The sequence below is a fragment of the Grampus griseus genome (assembly GCF_964374135.1).
Source record: "Grampus griseus genome assembly, chromosome: 6".
NCBI classification, from domain to species: Eukaryota; Metazoa; Chordata; class Mammalia; order Artiodactyla; family Delphinidae; genus Grampus; species Grampus griseus.
Window position 1 is genome coordinate 23,313,278 of NC_139000.1, and position 18,633 is coordinate 23,331,910.

General features: G+C 45.8%; 1 protein-coding gene across 7 annotated transcripts in view; it reads right to left on the bottom strand.

The window, feature by feature from the left end:
- PALM2AKAP2 (PALM2 and AKAP2 fusion) overlaps nt 1-18,633 on the bottom strand; it is a gene marked incomplete at its 3' end in the record, with an annotated part of 497,367 nt that overhangs the window by 340,856 nt on the left and 137,878 nt on the right. For all 7 annotated transcript variants that reach the window (XM_082655999.1, XM_082656001.1, XM_082655998.1 and 4 more), the window contains exon 2: nt 14,152-14,197. In XM_082655999.1, coding sequence (XP_082512125.1) covers nt 14,152-14,197 — 46 coding nt within the window. The remainder of the gene's footprint in view (nt 1-14,151; nt 14,198-18,633) is intronic.

Genomic DNA, 18,633 nt, shown 5'->3' on the forward strand with positions numbered 1-18,633 from the left:
GCCACGTCTTTCTATAAAGGGTCAGAGAATAAATATTTTAGGCTTCGCAGGCCGTATGGTCTCTGTTGGAACTACTCAGCTCTGCTGCTGTAGTATGAAATCAGCCATAGAGCACGCATTCATGAATGGGAATGGGTGTGTTCTGATAAAACTTTAGTGTGGACACTGAAATCTGAACTTCATATAATTTTCACATGTCATGAAATATATTTTTTTTAAAATTTCCAACCATTTACAAATGTACTAACCACGTATTGCTCACAGGCCTTATGAAAGAGAGACTGCAGGCCAGATTTGGCTTGTAGATTGCTGCTTGCTGACTCTGGTCTAGACAGAAAATTGGAATCTCCAATCATTCTTCATTCTGAAGGTACTTTGTAAAATTGATTTTCCTTCTTGTCTCATTATGATTCTGAAATCACACGAGTAAAATTGCTAAATGAAAAAACAAACAAACAAACAAGAGGAATCAATCAACCATCACAGCATTCTCAACCAAAACATCCCGGCTGTGAATGAGCTGGCTGTGAGCTCTGCATGACTCACGGACAACAGACCACAAGGCCCCATCTTGCTCAATGCAAGATATATGGCCTGCTGAAGGCTAGCATTCCAGTGATATTTGCAAAATCACCCAGTGTGAACAATGTCCTTGTTTAGTCTTCGCAATCTCATATTATTCACAGGTTGGGCCAGGGGAGGGGGGTGAAGGGGGGCTGGAAAATGTCCCAGTTTCTGAAATCCAGTTGTCCTCTGCCCTCCAACACACATGAATCCATTTCTTATTCTCCAGAAAGGATACGTCTAGTGGGTTTCTTGAAAACACATTAATGTATTGATGAGGTCCTCTTGGCCTTCCAGTACATGCCCTATCTTCCTACAAACGTATTACTATTTAAAACCAATGAGTATTGATAGACTGGGAGTTTGGGATTGACATATACACACTGCTATGTTTAAAACAGAAACCAAAAAGGACCTACTGTATAGCGCAGGGAACTCTGCTCAATGTTGCATAATAACCTAAACAGGAAAAGAATTTGAAAGATAGATACATGTATATGTATAACTGAATCACGTTGCTGTACACCTGAAACTAATACAACACTGTTAATCAACTATATCCCAATATAAAATAAAAAAATTTTTTAAATAGAAAAAAATGAAATAAGAAAGGGAAAAAAATAAAGTAAAACCAATGAGTATTTTCACACTCACATGGAAGAGTGAAACACAGACCCAGAAAAAGTGTGTTCTAAACTCGGTTGTGAATGCAGCATATATGTGAAGTGGATGAGCTTGACAGATAAACTACAGGACGCCCAGTTAAATCTGAATTTCAGAAGAACAACAGATCATTTTTTAGTATAAAAGTGTGTCCCCTGCAATAACTGGGCATCCTATAATTTTAGTTGCCAAATGTGATAACGCTAGTAGAGGCTAGAGAAAAAAGGAACTAGGCTGGAGTGGTAGGTATTTATTAGGGAAAAGCAAGAATTTGTTATAGGTTTGGGAGGGGCATTCATTATGAAAGAGTTACCCACCAAAGACTGGGAACTGCAGTTTCCTGTTCTGGTTAACCCTCTCACCCCAAGTGGTTTTCAGAATCCTTAAAGTCAGGGTGCAAGGTGGGGCCTTTACATTCCAATGTGTACTGAGTTAAAAAAACAGTGTTTCCTGGGGGAGTCCTGAGGGCTGATGGACTGTTCTGCATCCTGGGTGTGCTGGCAGTTACACAAATCTACACGTTACAAAATTCAGAGATGTGTACATCAAAAAGGTCATTTTGCTCTATATTAATTATTATTATTATTTTTTTAAGGAGTGATTTCAGTTGTTACTTCTTACAGAGAATTTGCGAGTTGATCCAGCATGCTGGATAAGGAACGGATTTAAGTAGCAATCTTGACTCTAACCTGAGACTATGGTTTTCTTATAGGGTCCCCATCCAGAGGGCCCTCGATGGGCTTTCGGCAGGTCCCCCACCAATTTGCCCAACAGACCTAAACATACCTACATCTGACTTAGCCTCAGGCTGAAACACTACTACCCTATCACCTCCACATACTACTGGCTTTAAAATTAAATAAAAATGCTATGAAAGGCAGAAATGGGAAACTGGGGGCCCGAGGTGGGTGTAGGGAGTGGGGTCAGGGGTGAGGAATGAATCCAGCCCGCACACTGTATTAAAATCTCACTGTGTTTGGTTTGGCCCACACAGTGTTTCAATGGTTATGAACGTATCAATATCAACAGACTTCCTTCAAAAGCTGGATTTCTAGATGCCTTGAAGAACAGAAGATCTCAGACTTATATTCCCACAAAGTACCCATCAGCTGGAGTTGAATGCTGCCTGCCCTCTGGGGAACCCACCCTCTACGGTCACCACAGTCCCACAAGCTCAGCCACCACGTCAACCTGACACCTGTGCACAACTGAGATTTTAACGCCCAGTATAAGGCACTCAGCAGGGTGTCTGGCCCATGGGAAGCTCTCAGGAACTGGGAGACCCTTCCTCCCTCCCCCTAAAAGAAAGCTACAGGATCAAGTTACCATCTTTGACTTGCTTTCTGAGCCCTGGGGTGCCCTGCCTCCCTATAGGGGAGAGGTCCTCCTCCTGTTCCCCCCCCCTCCCCAATGCTAAGCCATTCTGCTTCCAGCTTTTCTCTGTGGACCCAGGCTCAGGGCAGATGGAGAGCTGGAATCCTCCAGAGGCAGTGATATGTCAAGATTGAGAGCGATGATGGCGGAAAGGGGCGAGAGAGGAGGGTAACTGAGCAATTACTTTTTTTTTTTTTAATGAATATGTTGAAGTCCTAACTCTTAATTAATTTATTTCTGCTGTGTTGGGTCTTCGTTTCTGTGCGAGGGCTTTCTCTAGTTGTGGCAAGCGGGGGCCACTCTTCATCGCGGTGCGCGGGCCTCTCACTATTGCGGCCTCTCTCATTGCGGAGCACAGGCTCCAGATGCGCAGGCTCAGTAGTTGTGGCTCACGGGCCTAGATGCTCCGCGGCACGTGGGATCCTCCCAGACCAGGGCTCGAACCCGTGTCCCCTGCATTAGCAGGCAGATTCTCAACCACTGCGCCACCAGGGAAGCCCTGAGCAATTACTTTTACCTTCGCCTCCTCTGTGTTGTCAGGGCCAATGCTTTCTCTTCATCATGGCCATCATATCCAATGCTGATGGGATGGACATCTGTCATTCTCCCGCGTGAATAAGGATGGGGAGTGATCAGGCTGCCAAAGTCTCATTTCTAGTACTGGTACCATTAGAGAGTACATTCTATAGCCAGCCTCCAGGACCTGCCCTGCCTTCCGACCCATCCCCACAGACCTATCCCAGCTGTTGTTAAATATCCTTTGGGTTTTGCTGCAAGTTTTTTTTGATGACCAGCACTAAATTCTGAACACGTATGCTCAGACTTCACTGTTCATGAACAAGGCTGCCTATATACCACCTGGAAAAGAAAAATGGGCTCAGATGATGGGCTCATCACTATCTAGAGTGTGTTTTTGCTTCCTGGATAAGCAGTATTTCTTTTCAAGGCCATTCACATTAGCTTCAAGCTTTCTAGATCTTTTTTTTGAACTGATCATTTTTTTCCCCAGCTTTAAGGTATGATTGACAAATAAAAATTGTATATATTTACAGTGTACAACATGATGTTTTGATATGCATTGTGAAATAATTATCACAGTCAAGCTAATTCACATATCCATCACCTCACACAGTTACCATTTTTGTGTGTTTAATGACAACACGTGAGATCTACTCTCTTAGCAGATTTCAAGTATATAATACATGATTATTAACCACAGTCACCATGCTGTACATTAGGTTTTCAGAACTTATTCAACTTATAACTGGAAGTTATACCCTTTGATCAACATCGCCCCCTTTCCCCCACTTCCCAGCCTCTAGTACCCATCACTCTCCTCTGTTACTATAAGTTCAATGGTTTTTTTTAGATTCCACATATAAGTGAGATTATAGGTATTTATCTTTCTGTGTCTGGCTTTTTTCACTTAGCAGAATGCCCTCCAGGGTCCAACCATGTTGTCACAAATGGCAGGACTTCCTTCTTTTTAAAGGCTAAATAATATTCCACTCTGTATGTACCACCTTTTCTTTATCCAATCATTTGTCAATGGACACTTAGGTTGTTTTCATCTCTTGGCTACTGTGAATAGTGATGCTGTAATGAACATGGGAGTGCATCTATCTGTCCAAGATAGTGATTTTATTTCCTTGGGATGTATACCCAGAAGTGGGATTGCTGGATCACATGGCAGTTCTATTTTGAATTTCTTGAGGAACCTCTACACTCTTTTCCACTTTTCAGATCTTATATGTCTCACAGTCCCACTGGGGCAAGGAAATTTTCGAACCATTTCCCAACCCATTAGAGGCAGCAAGTATCATCAACCCAAGCTGACAAGTCAGGCCGTAGAAACTCTGTTTAAGATGAACCAGGAGGGACTTCCCTGGCAGTCCAGTGGTTAGGACTCCGTACTTCCAGTGCAGGGGTCACGGGTTTGATCCCTGGTCAGGGAACTAAGATCCCACATGCCGCACGGAACGGCTAAAAATAAATAAATAAATTAATTAATTAAAAAGTAAATAATCTACTACTCACAATAAAGATTATCCTCAACCATATTGTTTAAAAAAAAGAAAAAGAAAAAGATGAACCAGGAGCCCGGGGGGAGCCTCTGGATTGACCCCATGCCTCTCGGCCGAAAGGTACCTCTCCCAGCTTCTCTATCCATCACATAAGGACATGCATCTATCACAGCTGCCCCAATCCTGAAGCCCCATGTGGTACTTACTGGTCTCAAAAATTGTTTGCACTATTACTCAAACTCGGAGAAAGAGGATCCCCTGGCTACCACCAAGGGGTTAAGTTTTCAAGCATATGTTTTTCTCTTAAGAATAACGTTTTTTTAATAACCCTCAAAGTTTTAAGTTTCAGCCCTGAACTAAAAAATAAAGTGAATCCTCAGATGACTGGTTATAATTTAGAAGGGGGAAAAGAATCCCACCCACCTAGAATAGTAAGTAAATCGGTATAGTGTAGCAAAGAAGTAAGGGCAGGTTTTACAAATGCCTTGAAGACATTTTGGAGGGCACAGCCTGTCAAGAGCCTGGAAGCCCGCAGGGTAATGAAGTAGGCTGCCAGAGGGGATATGATGAGGGGTGAGATGTGTTCTGAGGTCTGGCTCACAGCCTTTGCATCTACAGCTAGGGCTTTCACCTTGGGGGCGCATGTGGCTTTTCATTCCCCTTCCATTTTATGCGAGGGGAAGGGACCAGGTTCCCTATTCCTTTCTTCTAGCTAAGCTCAGAGGATGCTATAGGAGCATTGATACTAGAGTCAAAGACTAGCCCCGCAATATTTTTAATATAAGTTCAGCATTATGTAAATAGGCTATAGGCTTGTCTCTGTCTGTCTCTCTGTGTATTTAATAATCTCCTTTTGTGGATTCTAATTCAACATGAGACTAATGGAAAAGACTGACATACCCATTAACCAAGGGCATATGTAGCTCCGACATGCTCCCCCACCCCCCCAAACCTCTGCTTCTGCCGGCATTTCCTGCCAGAAATAGGTCTCAGCTGTGCGGTATTCGCCCAAACCCAGCGCTCAAGTGCAAACTTGCCTCTATGAAGCGCCCATGCTGGGCGGCCATCACCCAACAGTCTGTCCGTGTTCTCTTAGGTCTCATCCTGCACAGTGTGGCCTCTGTGCTTTGTGTTTTAGGACAAATAAGAGCCTGGGTGAGGCTGAATCCATCTGAATATGAAGGGTTGGTTCAAACAATGGATGCTACAATTAGGATGAGGGAAGCCTGGAGGACATCTTGACAAGAATAAACTCCTCTTTGATATGCCAATGACAAGCCTGGCTTGTGCACACAGACTGGCTTAGGATAGACTCACTAACCATCATTAAGTAAATGAACCTCACTTGCTTGCTCATCCTGACCTCCTACTAGAGTTGCTCACGTGAGAAGCAGTTGCATTGAGAATCAGGCCTGAAGGCTGGAGAGGCTGCCACAAGACTTGCTTAGCTGATCTGCTTTGGGACTTCTCCATCTATAGCATCATGATATGTAGCATGTATATTTCTCAAAGGGGTTCCCACTGTACTGCTGGATATCTGCTCTGCTGCATGACTTCTTGTCTCACTGAGGTGCCCCCTAAGGCCTCCCCAACTGAATTTTATAGTCCATGGTTTTGATCAGCCAATCCCAATCCCAAGCACACCCTTGAAACAGGTGTCTTCAATTTTACTTTATTTAAATAGATTAAGACAAGTACCCAAGACAAACAAGATCTCCTCTGGATTAGTCACTTGATGTAAGAGGAACACAACTATACCACTTTCCAACTGAGCTAGGTTCAGGCTCTCACTAATTAAGACTTGAATTTGGTCTTTCATTCCATTTCACCTCTTTAAAATATACACACTTCACAAACTCCTGGGCATGTCACAGTGGGCGTGTGCCACTTATGAAGACCCAGACCATCCTCTCCCTTTGCTACTGGTCTTCTACCACATCCCCACGGGTTTTCCACGTGTTTTCCCCAGAACAGCAGCTGCAGCTGGGAAGAACAAACCCTGGGAACCTGTTAGAAATGCAAATTCTCAGGCTCCACCCCAGATCTACTAAATCAAACACTCTGGGAGTGGGACCCAGCAATCTGTGTGTTTAAGGAGCCCTCCAGGGCATGATCCTAATGCACTGAAGTTTGAGAATCACAGTTCTACACCATTTCTGGCCCAAAGTCTACGCCCAATAGCAGTTGCTGCCATTATTAGTAGTCCTGGGCCCAGCTCCCTCTCCCTACATTGTCTACTTGAGGCTGACAACAAATCAAAACCATCTCCAACACCTGGGTAACACGTGCTGGCTCAATGTGCCTACCTTGCTCTGAAAGGTGCTTCTAGGATAACAGGAATTTCCCACATCAAGCTGCTGTCTTCTAAATTTCTCTGTTAATTTTGAGATAGCAATCTCCTACCTAGATGTGAACTTTGAGTTACAATAATGTCAGTGGTTGCAAGGAGCTCATTTAATATAAAAAAGTATGGGGTGGGGGGACTTCCCTGGTGGCGCAGTGGTTGAGAATCTGCCTGCCAGTGCAGGGGACATGGGTTCGAGCCCTGGTCCGGGAAGATCACGCATACCATGGAGCAACTAGGCCGGTGCACCAAAACTACTGAGCCTGCACTCTAGAGCCCGTGAGCCACAACTACTGAAGCCCACATGCCTAGAGCCCGTGCTCCACCATGACAGAAGCCACCGCAATAAGAAGCCTGCGCACTGCACCGAAGACCCTATGCAGCCAAAAATAAAGAAATAAAAAATATAGGAGGGCTTCCCTGGTGGAACAGTGGTTGAGAATCCGCCTGCCGATGCAGCAGATACAGGTTCGTACACCGGTCCGGGAAGATCCCACATGCCGCAGAGCGGCTAGGCCCGTGAGCCATGGCTGCCAAGCCTGCACGTCCAGAGCCTGTGCTCCGCAACAGAAGAGCCCACAACAGTGAGAGGCCCGTGTACCGCAAAAAAAAAAAAGGAAATATGCACTATTTTTCCAATGATCCAAACATTTGTACACCAAACTCATAAAGCCCTATTGAAAATGCACCCTGATTTTGTAACATTTTGAAAGCTCTCAGGGGAGCTGGTACTACCACTTCACAGCATCCTTATGAAATCCAAACAAGTCCACGCATAAGGAAAGCACATGGTAATGTTCAAAGCTCTACCTACATGTGGAGGTCATGAAAGGTCAACCCGTTGGCCAAAAGGAATTTTGTTGTGTCCACGAATTTTTTAAAAGCTTTTAAGCTACTTGATGCTATTCTTTTTGAAACGGGAGATCTCACATTTTAAAAAGGAAGATTTCTGGCTTCTCTTGAGAATCAGTTGATGTGACAACATAGGACCCACGTTCTCACCTGGTATAAATTAACTGTACCTTCACTGAGAAGTGATATCTGCTCTCCAGGTCCTTAACGATTTCCCACTCAATCCGTGTCAATCATTTATGTTACAGGCTGGCTCCCGGGTCCTTTTGGGTTTGCAACTCCTGTCGACTATAAACAACCCTTTCCATTGTTATTACTAGTATCCTCCTGCACTGCAAACTCTCAGGTGTTACTATACTCATGAAATTTCCCAGTTTGGCAATTCACCAGTTGAGGTGAAAAGAATTCATCTTTCACCGAATTCATCTTTCACCCTTTGCGTCCATTTTCTCCATAAAGATGCATGTGTTACGATTTGTTGATTCACTTACTATAAACAGAAAACTTTTGTGGACTGTTTTCTGTACCCCTGCTCTGAGTATTTCCCACAAAATATCTCAAATAACCTTCACAACAATTCCATGAGGTGGGTATTATAATTATCTCCAACTTACAGATGAGGAAACCGAGGGCCAGCAAGGTCTCACAGATACTAATAGAAAAGCTGGGATGTGAGCCAAGGCTTTCGTACACCTGAATCCACGCTTGTTACTCACCAGACTGTGAGGTACTGACAGCCCTGGGGACCACCGTCTCTGTGTACCAATGCCATTTGCTGCCTCAGTCAACATCACACTACATGATGATCAACTCTCACTGCCAAGGAGGTTGATCAACATCCCCAAAAACGATCAGTGATGAAACGTGGGTAGTTCAAAGGACCAATAGCAGTGGTCCACAAAGCACTGGGTAACCCCAAAGAAATGCAGAGAAGCCTTCGCTGAGCCCTGTTTTTCTTCTAAATATTAACAAATCATAACCCACAAGCCCCCCTGCTTGGCTTTTTAAATGATGACTGCTCTATTTCACAGGGGACTTGCCAGAGCAGCTACTCTTTGTCCCAAGAGGCTAAAGCCTGATATACTCAGAGGTACAAATAAATGGTCAGAGAGGTGTATGGCCCTTGGGCATATCTGTGTAAGGCCTGCCTTGTCACTCCCAGACCTGGCAATGACACTGAATGGGCCCTCAGTGGCACTTACCTGCTGAGCGGCCCTGCAGAGTCAGCTGGGGCAAACTCTTCCTTGGCACCAATGTCCTGAGCAAACCATTTTTTAAGCCTCAACTTGAACTTTTAGAAGCAGGGTACCATTTATGTAGAAGAAGATAACAAATGACTGGGATCTTCAATTCTCCAGCCCTTTACCAGCTGCCTGCCAACGACAGAGGTTCATGTCCAGGGAGGGTCCCCCCAAGAATCACAGTTTTTGTTACTATAGGTCTTGGGCTTGGGTCTCTAGAACCCCTGAGGGATCCCTGACCTGGGAAGCTGGGCTGGATCACACGCTGTCCAAGCCATGCAGGCCAACCGAAGCGGCCTGAATCAGCGCGGGCCTCCTTAGCCTTTGGTCCCCACTGCAACCCTGGCACTCAAGGTCTTACTGCTCAGAGGCAAGAAGAACACTGAGAGATGAAGCCAGGGAAATGCCAAGAGTGTTTTTTTGTGGGTAAAAGGCAGAACCAGCCTAAGCCACCCACCTACATCTGGGCCTTCTCAGGACAGAGAATGGGGTCAGGTGGGAGCCACAGGCCACTATCTGTACCCTCTGGGGGAGAATTTTAAGAGGGAGAGGGGTCCAAAGTGAAATCCCCCAAAAGGCAGATTCCACAGAGTCATGGCTAGGCCCACATACCCCCAAGCTCACCCCTCTCCCCACTGCCAGCTCAGAAGGATCCTAGGGGCAGCTCCAGCCCCTAGCACAGCACCCCTCCAAGGCTAGACGTGCCACTAACACAAGGAATCAGGAGTCAGGAGAGAGATACAACTCTTCCACACCTCACTGTGTGAGCCCAGATGCCTCTGTATACTCGACTGTAAAGTGGAGACAATGAGACCTGCCCAGCGCAGCTCAGAATTAAGGTATCACGTGCGGGTTTTTGTAAAGTGCTGTACAAATGCCAAAGATCGTTTTTATTATTCGACAGAGTCTGAGTTCTCATTAAGTGACAACATTCCCTAAAGAGCCAGTGTAGGTTGGATTGGCACCTCGTATCTCAGTAAATATGGACACACTCACATGTGTCCGTATTTTCTATGTCTCTGAGGGCTTTTGCCCACAATGACCACTGAAACGTTCAGTTATCTTCACCAGGGCCCAAGGAAGACTCTCTTCCTCTCGGATGTGCAGACATAACAACATCCTCCCCTCAAACTGGCTTCTATTGAGACACAGTGGTTTGTTCTCCAAGGGAATGTTACTCACTCGGTTAGAACTCCCATTGGGTATTTCCATGTGCTGAAACCCAGCTTGGAAGACTCTCAAAAGGATGTGGCCTCCTGGTTTGTCTCAGCCTTTCCTGATGCTACTGAATCAGTCTGCTTCTGCCTCATCCGCTCACACAGAGGCTGCCAAACCACCCAGTGAGCTCGTGGGAAGAGCACGAGATGCTGCCACCATCTTGTGGGAAGCCAATCCTGGCAGTGGTCAATAAAGGGGCTCCAGTGCCCTCCAGTGTGGGTTCTGATTCTGGCCTTGACACTTTCTGTTAAGGTCGGGCTCTTTAAAATGTGGACAATATAGACGTTCCTCCCCCATCAGCTTATTAGGATTAAATGGCATCATCTGTGTTCAAATGCACTTGAGTCTCCTTGCTGAGTTGGTGCCTTTGGCTACTGACTTAACTTCTTCATGTGTTTCGCTTTCCCTTTCTTATACTAACTATTTCAAATCAATAATAAACTAACAACAAGCAAGTGAATAAACACCTTCTGCTCATTGGGAAGTTACTGTGTTATTTTACATTTTTTTTTCAACCTTCAAGACTTGTTCAAACATCTCCTCTCTTGGAAAGTGCTCTATAACTCCTCCAGGTCAGCTTACCTGCTCCAGGTGTGTGCTCATTTGCATAAGTATTCCTGCTACTGAATAGTAATTGTTTATGTTAGACTATTAACAACTTAAGATTTTTTTTTTTTAAAGAACACACGTCACAAGAGCCCTGCTGAATAGAAAATGGTCAATAAATGGCAACTGTATTATTATGCCCTGAATGATTACCCGCATTCATTGTGCTATAGAGGCATCTTGCTGTCTTCTAAAATTACAACTTTGGGAGAGTCCCTACGGATGGAGGGAGCACCTGGGAGTAGAGACACTTGTCAAGATGGATTTGCTCCTCTTTTGGCAGGAAGTAGGCTGAGATTCATCTTTTCTCATTGATTAGTCTCTGGACACAACTGGAAGATTCAATTAAAGCACTATAGTTTCTGAGTATTTCACTCCCTTGGGGGAAAAAAATCCCACAGATGATCATGTGGCTAGTAGGTCACAGGACATCTGTCCCTTTTAGAACTTAAGTGTGCGAAGGGTAAAGTCTTCCCTCTGATGGCTGAAACTTGGGGACACTGACTTTTTGGTATTGCCAGTCCCTTCCGAGAGGCAATACTTTGTAAATACCTACTGCATGACTGGATGGATGGATCCTCCAGTCACATCTCTGCACCTGGTCTGAGGAGCTAGCGAAATTGACACTGGGCTGAGCTCTGGCCTTCAGTCGAGTAAAGGAAAGGATAAAGAAGGCTATTTAGACTCTTTCTGTTTCAGAGATGTTGCCTCTCACCCTCACAGGACAAGGCAGCAGTGTAGACAGGAATTGGGGGCCCTAGCTCAAGACCATCTACTGGCCCCTGCATGCCAGGTCCTTCACCTGCACCATATCTAAACCTTACAGCCAGCCCCTGAGGTAGAACTCATGAGCCCCCTTTACAGGTGAAGGAACCAAGGTCCAGACTAAAGAGTACCCAAGAGTCTACAGATTAGAATCTCCAGCTATCTGCTCTTCCTCTTGGAGAGGAGCCAAGTTGGTGAAGAGATAAAGAATCGTTCTCTTCCTCCTGGGGGGAAGCGGGGTGGCGGGGGGGATGAACTGGGAGATTGGGATTGACATATATACACTACTATGTATAAAATAGATAACCAATAACAAAAAACAAACAAACAAAAGAATCATTCTCTTCCTCCTTCACATCTCCAGAGAGACTTCAGGAGGGCTAGGCTCAGGCAGCAGCCTCGTGAGCTCCTGAGGGTCCCCTGAGAACCCCAGGAAGGTGGCAGAAAGAGGCAAGTTTGCAAAATTTGGAGAGTATGCATTAGACCAAAGCACGGCACAGAACTATTTACTGATGTGGTCACAAGCCCCTCCACCCCATCTCTCAATTCTCTCTCTCTTTCTCTGTCTGTCTGTCTGTCTGTCTCTCTCTCTCTCTCTCACACACACACACACACACCGTTAATTCGATGTTAGAAAGTCTGCACTAATAACAACAGATATATTCACTGAGGCCGAATCATTCACGAGAATCATCAATACCTTCCCAGGTACAGGACAAACTCAATTCCGCAACTGAACAGGCATGAGAATTCCAGCAGACTGGCTAGATCTTTCTTGAAAGTCCATTTAGCCTCTGCTGGGACTACCCAGCCCCACTCGGAAAAGGGTGGCCCAAGTGTAGGCTGCTACTGGCTCCCCGTTCAGAAAGCAAGTCCTTTCATGAGGCTCAGCTGTTCCTCAGGCATCCAGTAAAGCTGGTCATGCAAAGGCAGAGAATGTGACAACTGTTGGAAACCTTCAGCGGCCTCCGATGGGAGCAACTGAACCTTCTCCGGAGCAGCCACTTCATGGACAGTTAAAGCAGCCTATTATTCAGTTTATATAAAGCACCCACCAGCGACATGGCACCAAGAACGGAATATCTCCATTCTTAGCAAGTTCATGACATACTGGCCACACTGCTGGGCCACTAACTCTAGAAACCGTAAACAACCTCACTAACCATCAAAATACACATACTCAGAGGGAAAGGGAAAGAAAAAAAAAAAAGCCTTCCTGAGTTCTGAGGACCAAGTTCAAAGATTGCCCAACAGGCAAAAAAGCCATAGCATTCAACAGTGCCAACAGTCTCTCTCGCTTCAGCTGTAAAGTCTCCAAGACATTTTAAGATTTGAAGACTTTGATAAAGAGGATCTCAGAGCCACAGAGACCACATCAAACGCTTCTTTAAAAAAGAAGAGTCTGTATGCATTTCCCAGTGAAGGATCCGTCCAAAGGGTTTTAAAAACACTTTAATATACTTTGCTTCCAAAACATTACACACCATTTCTCCAACAAATTTACATGTGTTTCCAGAGAACTCCTGGACCCAAAAGAAAAAAAAAAAGTACTTAGGTAAAAGAATGTCTGGCGATTCTTTTATGCCAATATGTTAAGAGACCTCTTTTAATTGCTATTATTTCATATAGCAGCAGTAATCATTCCCTCATCTGAAAAGGAAATATATAATCCAGCTGCGGTGGCTCCAGTAAAAATACCACATCTGTGGATCACTGGCAGCACTGTGGCAGGATTGCTCAAATTTAGGCAGCTTTCGAGCTCTTTTATACCCAAGATGCACATGGGTACACTTTTCTGAGAGTGCACATAAACTTTGCCAAAACTGGTTGCTCCTTTGTATGCTGAAAATAGGTTTTCAGATGATCCACACCTAGAAGAAGGAGGCTCTCTTGGAATATTATTTCCAGGACCCAGTTGTTCTAAGAAGTCCCCAGATCACCCGCGCCCCCCCCCTACCCAGGGTGATGGCTTGCGCCAGTGCCCTTGTCAATATCAAACAGAACAGGGAAAAGGAACACTCCCGCTTTCAGGGAGGAGGTTCTACCGCGTGGCTGGCAGTGGAGCTGATTGCTGGTTTTCCACTTAGCACACCAACAGCTTCCGCAGAGTGGATGGCAGCCACCGTTCTGGTGACCGTTCCCGCCATTCTCCAGTGTCTGAAGTCAGAGTATTACTGAGCACTGGGTGGTAATATTCCAGGAATCGCCCCCCCACCCCCACCCCTCATGCTCCTGTTTAGTCTTTCCCCAAAGCCCAGTAGCAAGCATCTTATTTCTAAGCCAATCTTCCACATTCAAATCCCCAGCCCAAAGCGCGCCCTGGGGCTTTCCATCTACAGACCATAAAGGAAAAAGCAGCGTAGCTGAGCCTTGACAGACTTTTATCCCCAAAACACATGTCCTGCGGCTACTGTGCTGGAATGTCGATGGCCCCGAAGCACTCGGGGTCCTCTTCCATCCCAGACAATAGAGCAAGAAAATAAAATGAAAGTGGACTTACTGCTATGGCTTGCAGCCTTTCCTTGTGCAATTCCGCCTCTGCCATCCTGGAGAAGGGCACACAGGGAGGGAAGGAAGAAAGAAAAACAAAACACACGCTGTAGTCACCTAAGGAAATTGATGGACACCCCGGGGGGACTTTGCTAGAAACCCAGGGAGAGCCGAGGGACGTCCGGGGATTCGCTTCGGAGGTGGCGGGCAGAGCTGTGTGCGCGGCTGGCTCGCCCGGCTCAGCCTCTGGCCCCCGCCCGCCCGGCCGCCTGGCTGCGCCCCAGCGCCGCCGCTCCCTGCATCTCCCCGCCGCCGGCCGCGCCAGTCGGGGACGTGGGCCACTGGCAGCAGCCGGGAGGGCGCGCTCGCCCAGCGCTCGTCCTCCGCCCTGACGTCTCCGCGCCTCGCTCCGCCCCTGGGGTGTGGGGGACCCGAGGCCGCAGCCCCGGGCTGCTCTAACCGGGCGGGAGACACCGGGGCTGCAGCCGCGGGGAGTGGGGAGGCCCCCAAGGCGCGGCCGGGCAGCGCGCGGGCGGGCTGGCACCCGGGGCGCACCGGGAGCCGCTAGGGCGCACGGTTGGTGCGCCCAGGTGGACACGTGCTCACTGGGGACGTGCAGACGCCAGCCCAGGGGCCTCTGGCAGAAAGCGGGGCCCCAGCACGTCCTGCCTGCCAAACGCTTCGACTCCACATGGGGACATTTCCAACTGCCTCATCCACATGCCTTCAATGGCAGGCTCCTCAGCGGTCAAGTTGGCCAAGGGCAGGGTGTAGCTCAACACAGGCCATCCCTCTGTGAGGCCAAATGTGGGTTAGAAAGACAACCGAGAGTTTGTAGTTATAGGTGCTCGGCTAGGATGGGCTTGATCACTTATTAGCTGTGAAGCCTCGGGCAAGTCACTTAACCACTCTGAACCTCAGTTTCCTCATCTAAAAAATGGAGTGTCTGTCAGTGCTGAATGAGATAAAGTATGCGTACAAAGGTGCTCTGTAAAGGGCAATCTGTTCTGAACATTATCCTGTGACATCCTGGGCTGAAACTCAGAATCTTTACTTCTGTACTCAGTCTCTGAAAGGAAAAGTAGGATCTGGTCACCAAAACACTTCACCTCTTCTTTACTGAAACAGGCGGCAGTTCTAAAGTGCATCTTTTATGCCAGGGCCTGGGCTGGAAATGAGAGGTAGATAAGATAAGATCCAGTCCAAAAAGAAACAAAAAGCTAAAAACAAAATACGTCTTCACCTCCAGGAGGGGGCTGCTAGAATTCCCAACATTCATAAGCAAACTTTCCTCCATAAAATGAAATAAACATGGGGGAAAAAACAAATGTGACCTCTTTAGATCCTTGATGACTCTATAAATGCAAAACTTAAGAAGGCATTTTGAAAGGTAGGCACATCAAATTTCTCCAAATCACCTCTTTCCTGGGCAAATTCTTGCAATTTCTACTAAATCACCTTCTCAACATTCAGAGAGGTTTCACCTGTCACTTGAAGAGCAATTACTACTCTGCCCAAAGACTGAAGCAGTCACCAAAACAGTTTCACTGATTGATTGTTTTCTCTTTCTTTTCATAACAGGCGTAGGTGGAGCTGTTTGTGTCGTAAATCCAAGGCAACAGCAGATTTGACATCCCCCTCCAGTATATCCAGAACTTCTGCTTTCTGGCTAAGACCCATCACTTTCTTCAAATGCTTCATTTTCTCTTCACTTGCAGTGCCAGCTCCAGAGGACAAGTTTTTTGAGGAGTGTTAGCTCACAAATAAACAAAGCTTTTAGTACTTCGGCAGAGTGACTGCGTACCCAACAAGAGTAGAGAATACAAGATGAGCGAAGTGAGACCAGAGAGGTGGAAAGCCTCAGCCAGAGTCATGGAGCTAGGATTTCAACTTAGATCAGACCCTCCAGAGCTCGTGTTTATAATCACCAGGCACCAGGCTCGGCCAGTAATATGAAGGTGGGGCAGCCCCCGGTGATGAATAAGTGGTCCTTTCCCCTCCAGTTACACAGATATTAAAAAGGAATTAGAAGAGCATAGCAATGTGAATGCACATAGTGTCACTGAACTGCATACTTAAAAGTGGTTAAAATGGTAAATTTTATGTTATGTATATTTTACTATGCTAAATTTTTAAAAGGCATGATGGAAGGTGAGATGGAGTGGAAGACAGGCTTAGGCATCTTTTGGAAGTGACCAGTTGGAAAGCTTTGAATCTCAAGATAGAAGAATCACGATCGGGGACACATACCTGGGTGTCATCTACATTGTGGTTATAGCTAAAGAAAGAATGGCCAGGGTAAGAAAACAGAACGAGAAGAGGAGAAAGCCCAGGAAAGGAGGCTGAGGAAGTATCATCTGAAGATTAGAAGGAAAAATCAAGAGGGATGTTTCTACGAAAAGCCACAACAGGAGGAAAGGGTTTTTCAACAGAGTCAGGTGGTTTGGGGAGGTCAAGAAAGATGCAGACTAAGAGGCTTGGGCAGCCAGGAAGCCGTGGGTGACATTGAGAGAGCTGTGTGTGTGTGTGTGTGTGTGGGTGAGCCTGTAAGCAATTACAGAGACTTGAATGAGTGAGAGGTGGGGAAGGAACATCCTTGAGTACAAACCACTCCTTTCAGATGTTTGGATGTGAAAGATGAAGGTGGTGGGGGGAACAGGAAGGTGGTCTATGGGAAGCAGAGTCAAGTTGAAGGGTTGTTAGATCAGGTGAGACTTGAATGTTTCAGGGCCAAAGGGAATTAGGCATCAGGGAAGTGAGAACAAAGACACAGTCCAAAGGGAAGGTAAGTATTAGGTCTCAGATTAGACCAGAGGGCATCCAGATGAGCACTAGTGGCCAAGGTAGGCTTGGAAAGATGGGGAAATGAAGTAGGACAGAAGATGGAATGGGTAAAGATGAAGTCATTTTATTTGAAAGAGAGAGAAGTTGAGGGAGCGTATATTGGAAGCCTAGTTTTCCCAGCTGACGGAAGGGCCATTGGTTGGGACTGATGGGGTGTGGGAGGGGACTTCAGAAAAATAGAAATGGTTTGTAAAGAAACTGTGAGAAATGGGAACAATTAAGACACGTTTCCCAGTCAGTAGTATGCATCAGAATCTCCTGGGTCACATTTGTCTGAATACATGTACAAAATTAAATATCTATGGGGTGAGGTAAGAGTTAGGGATGGATTTAGAACCATCGTACTAACTAGGCTTACTAGGAGTAGACAGAAGACTTATGACCAATTTACTTCCTCAGTGGCTTTTAACCGCCTGAGACCCATGATATACAGGGCTCCTGTTTACTCCGTGTTGAGGACTGTCAAAGCAGGGATGGCCAAAAGTCAAAGGAGAGAAGAAATTCAGAATGCTGGACCCTGGCGATTTGTCCAGGGGGAAATGTAGCAGAATCTTCACATTTTTTTTTCTTTCTGGCTGCCCCATTTGTGCAGCCCTTTCCGTCTTTAGGGAATTCCCATATTACGAGCCATTGTGAGATTCAGAGCTACTTCCCATCATGCAAGCCGGGAAATGCCAGACATTTGTTTCCCAGGTCCTCAGAAGCTATGACATGGCATGCAATCTGGGCTTAGTTAGCCATGTACATTGGCCAAGGACCTTGAAGACATAGCATTAGAGAACTCTTTCAGGCTGGTTGCTCATCTTTGGTCCTGCCCATTGCTCAGGCCTCCTTCTCCAGCCTTCCCAGCTATTCTGCCAGCTACGTAATACACTTTCGATTCATGCCTTCTCTGCTCCTAGCAACTAGAATCAGTTTCTGCTGCTTGTGACTAAGAACCCTAAGTGAAACAGGAAGGCACGTGAAGAGCAGAGAGAAAACATTTTCTCCTCTTCCAATACTTCTCCCCTCAAAGCTCTAAATTTTAGCATTTTGAAGTCATCTAACCCATTAAAAACACAGACACTTATAACCCAAATTATGCCATTTCTTTCATAAACTTTTATTCTATACTAGACATTAGGTTATGGCCTGGTATTACAAAGAATTCATAGTCTAGTGTTAATATGGGTGACTCTTTGCCCTCCACACATTTGAAATCTCAAAAGATCTAGTACAATGGGTGCATCATGTGTGTAACAAATCACTAGTTCTTGCTGGGACAGTAAACCGTGTTGCATAAGCATTACCCGTATTGTCTAATGGTTTTTCTGATAGATGCTGTATTGCACAGCATTCTATTGAGAGAATACAGAATGCTAGATTTGCGAAATAGATGTTTTGGTAATAAAAACTGCAGAATCTATTTTAGGGTGTGAGTCCTTTGAGAACCACAGATGATCACAGCCTACTCCCCTGTGGGGAAAACGGGAGCTCTGTAAACTGAGAGGGAAATGACTTGCCAAGACCCATTGAGTGAGTAAAAGTTAAAGTCTTGCTGAACAGAACCTAAGAGTGTGAAACTTCAGAGTAACCTGAAGCTTTCCATTAACAAAACTAATTTTAAAAGAATGCCAGGTCCTCCAAAATGTTTGTATTTGCATCAGCT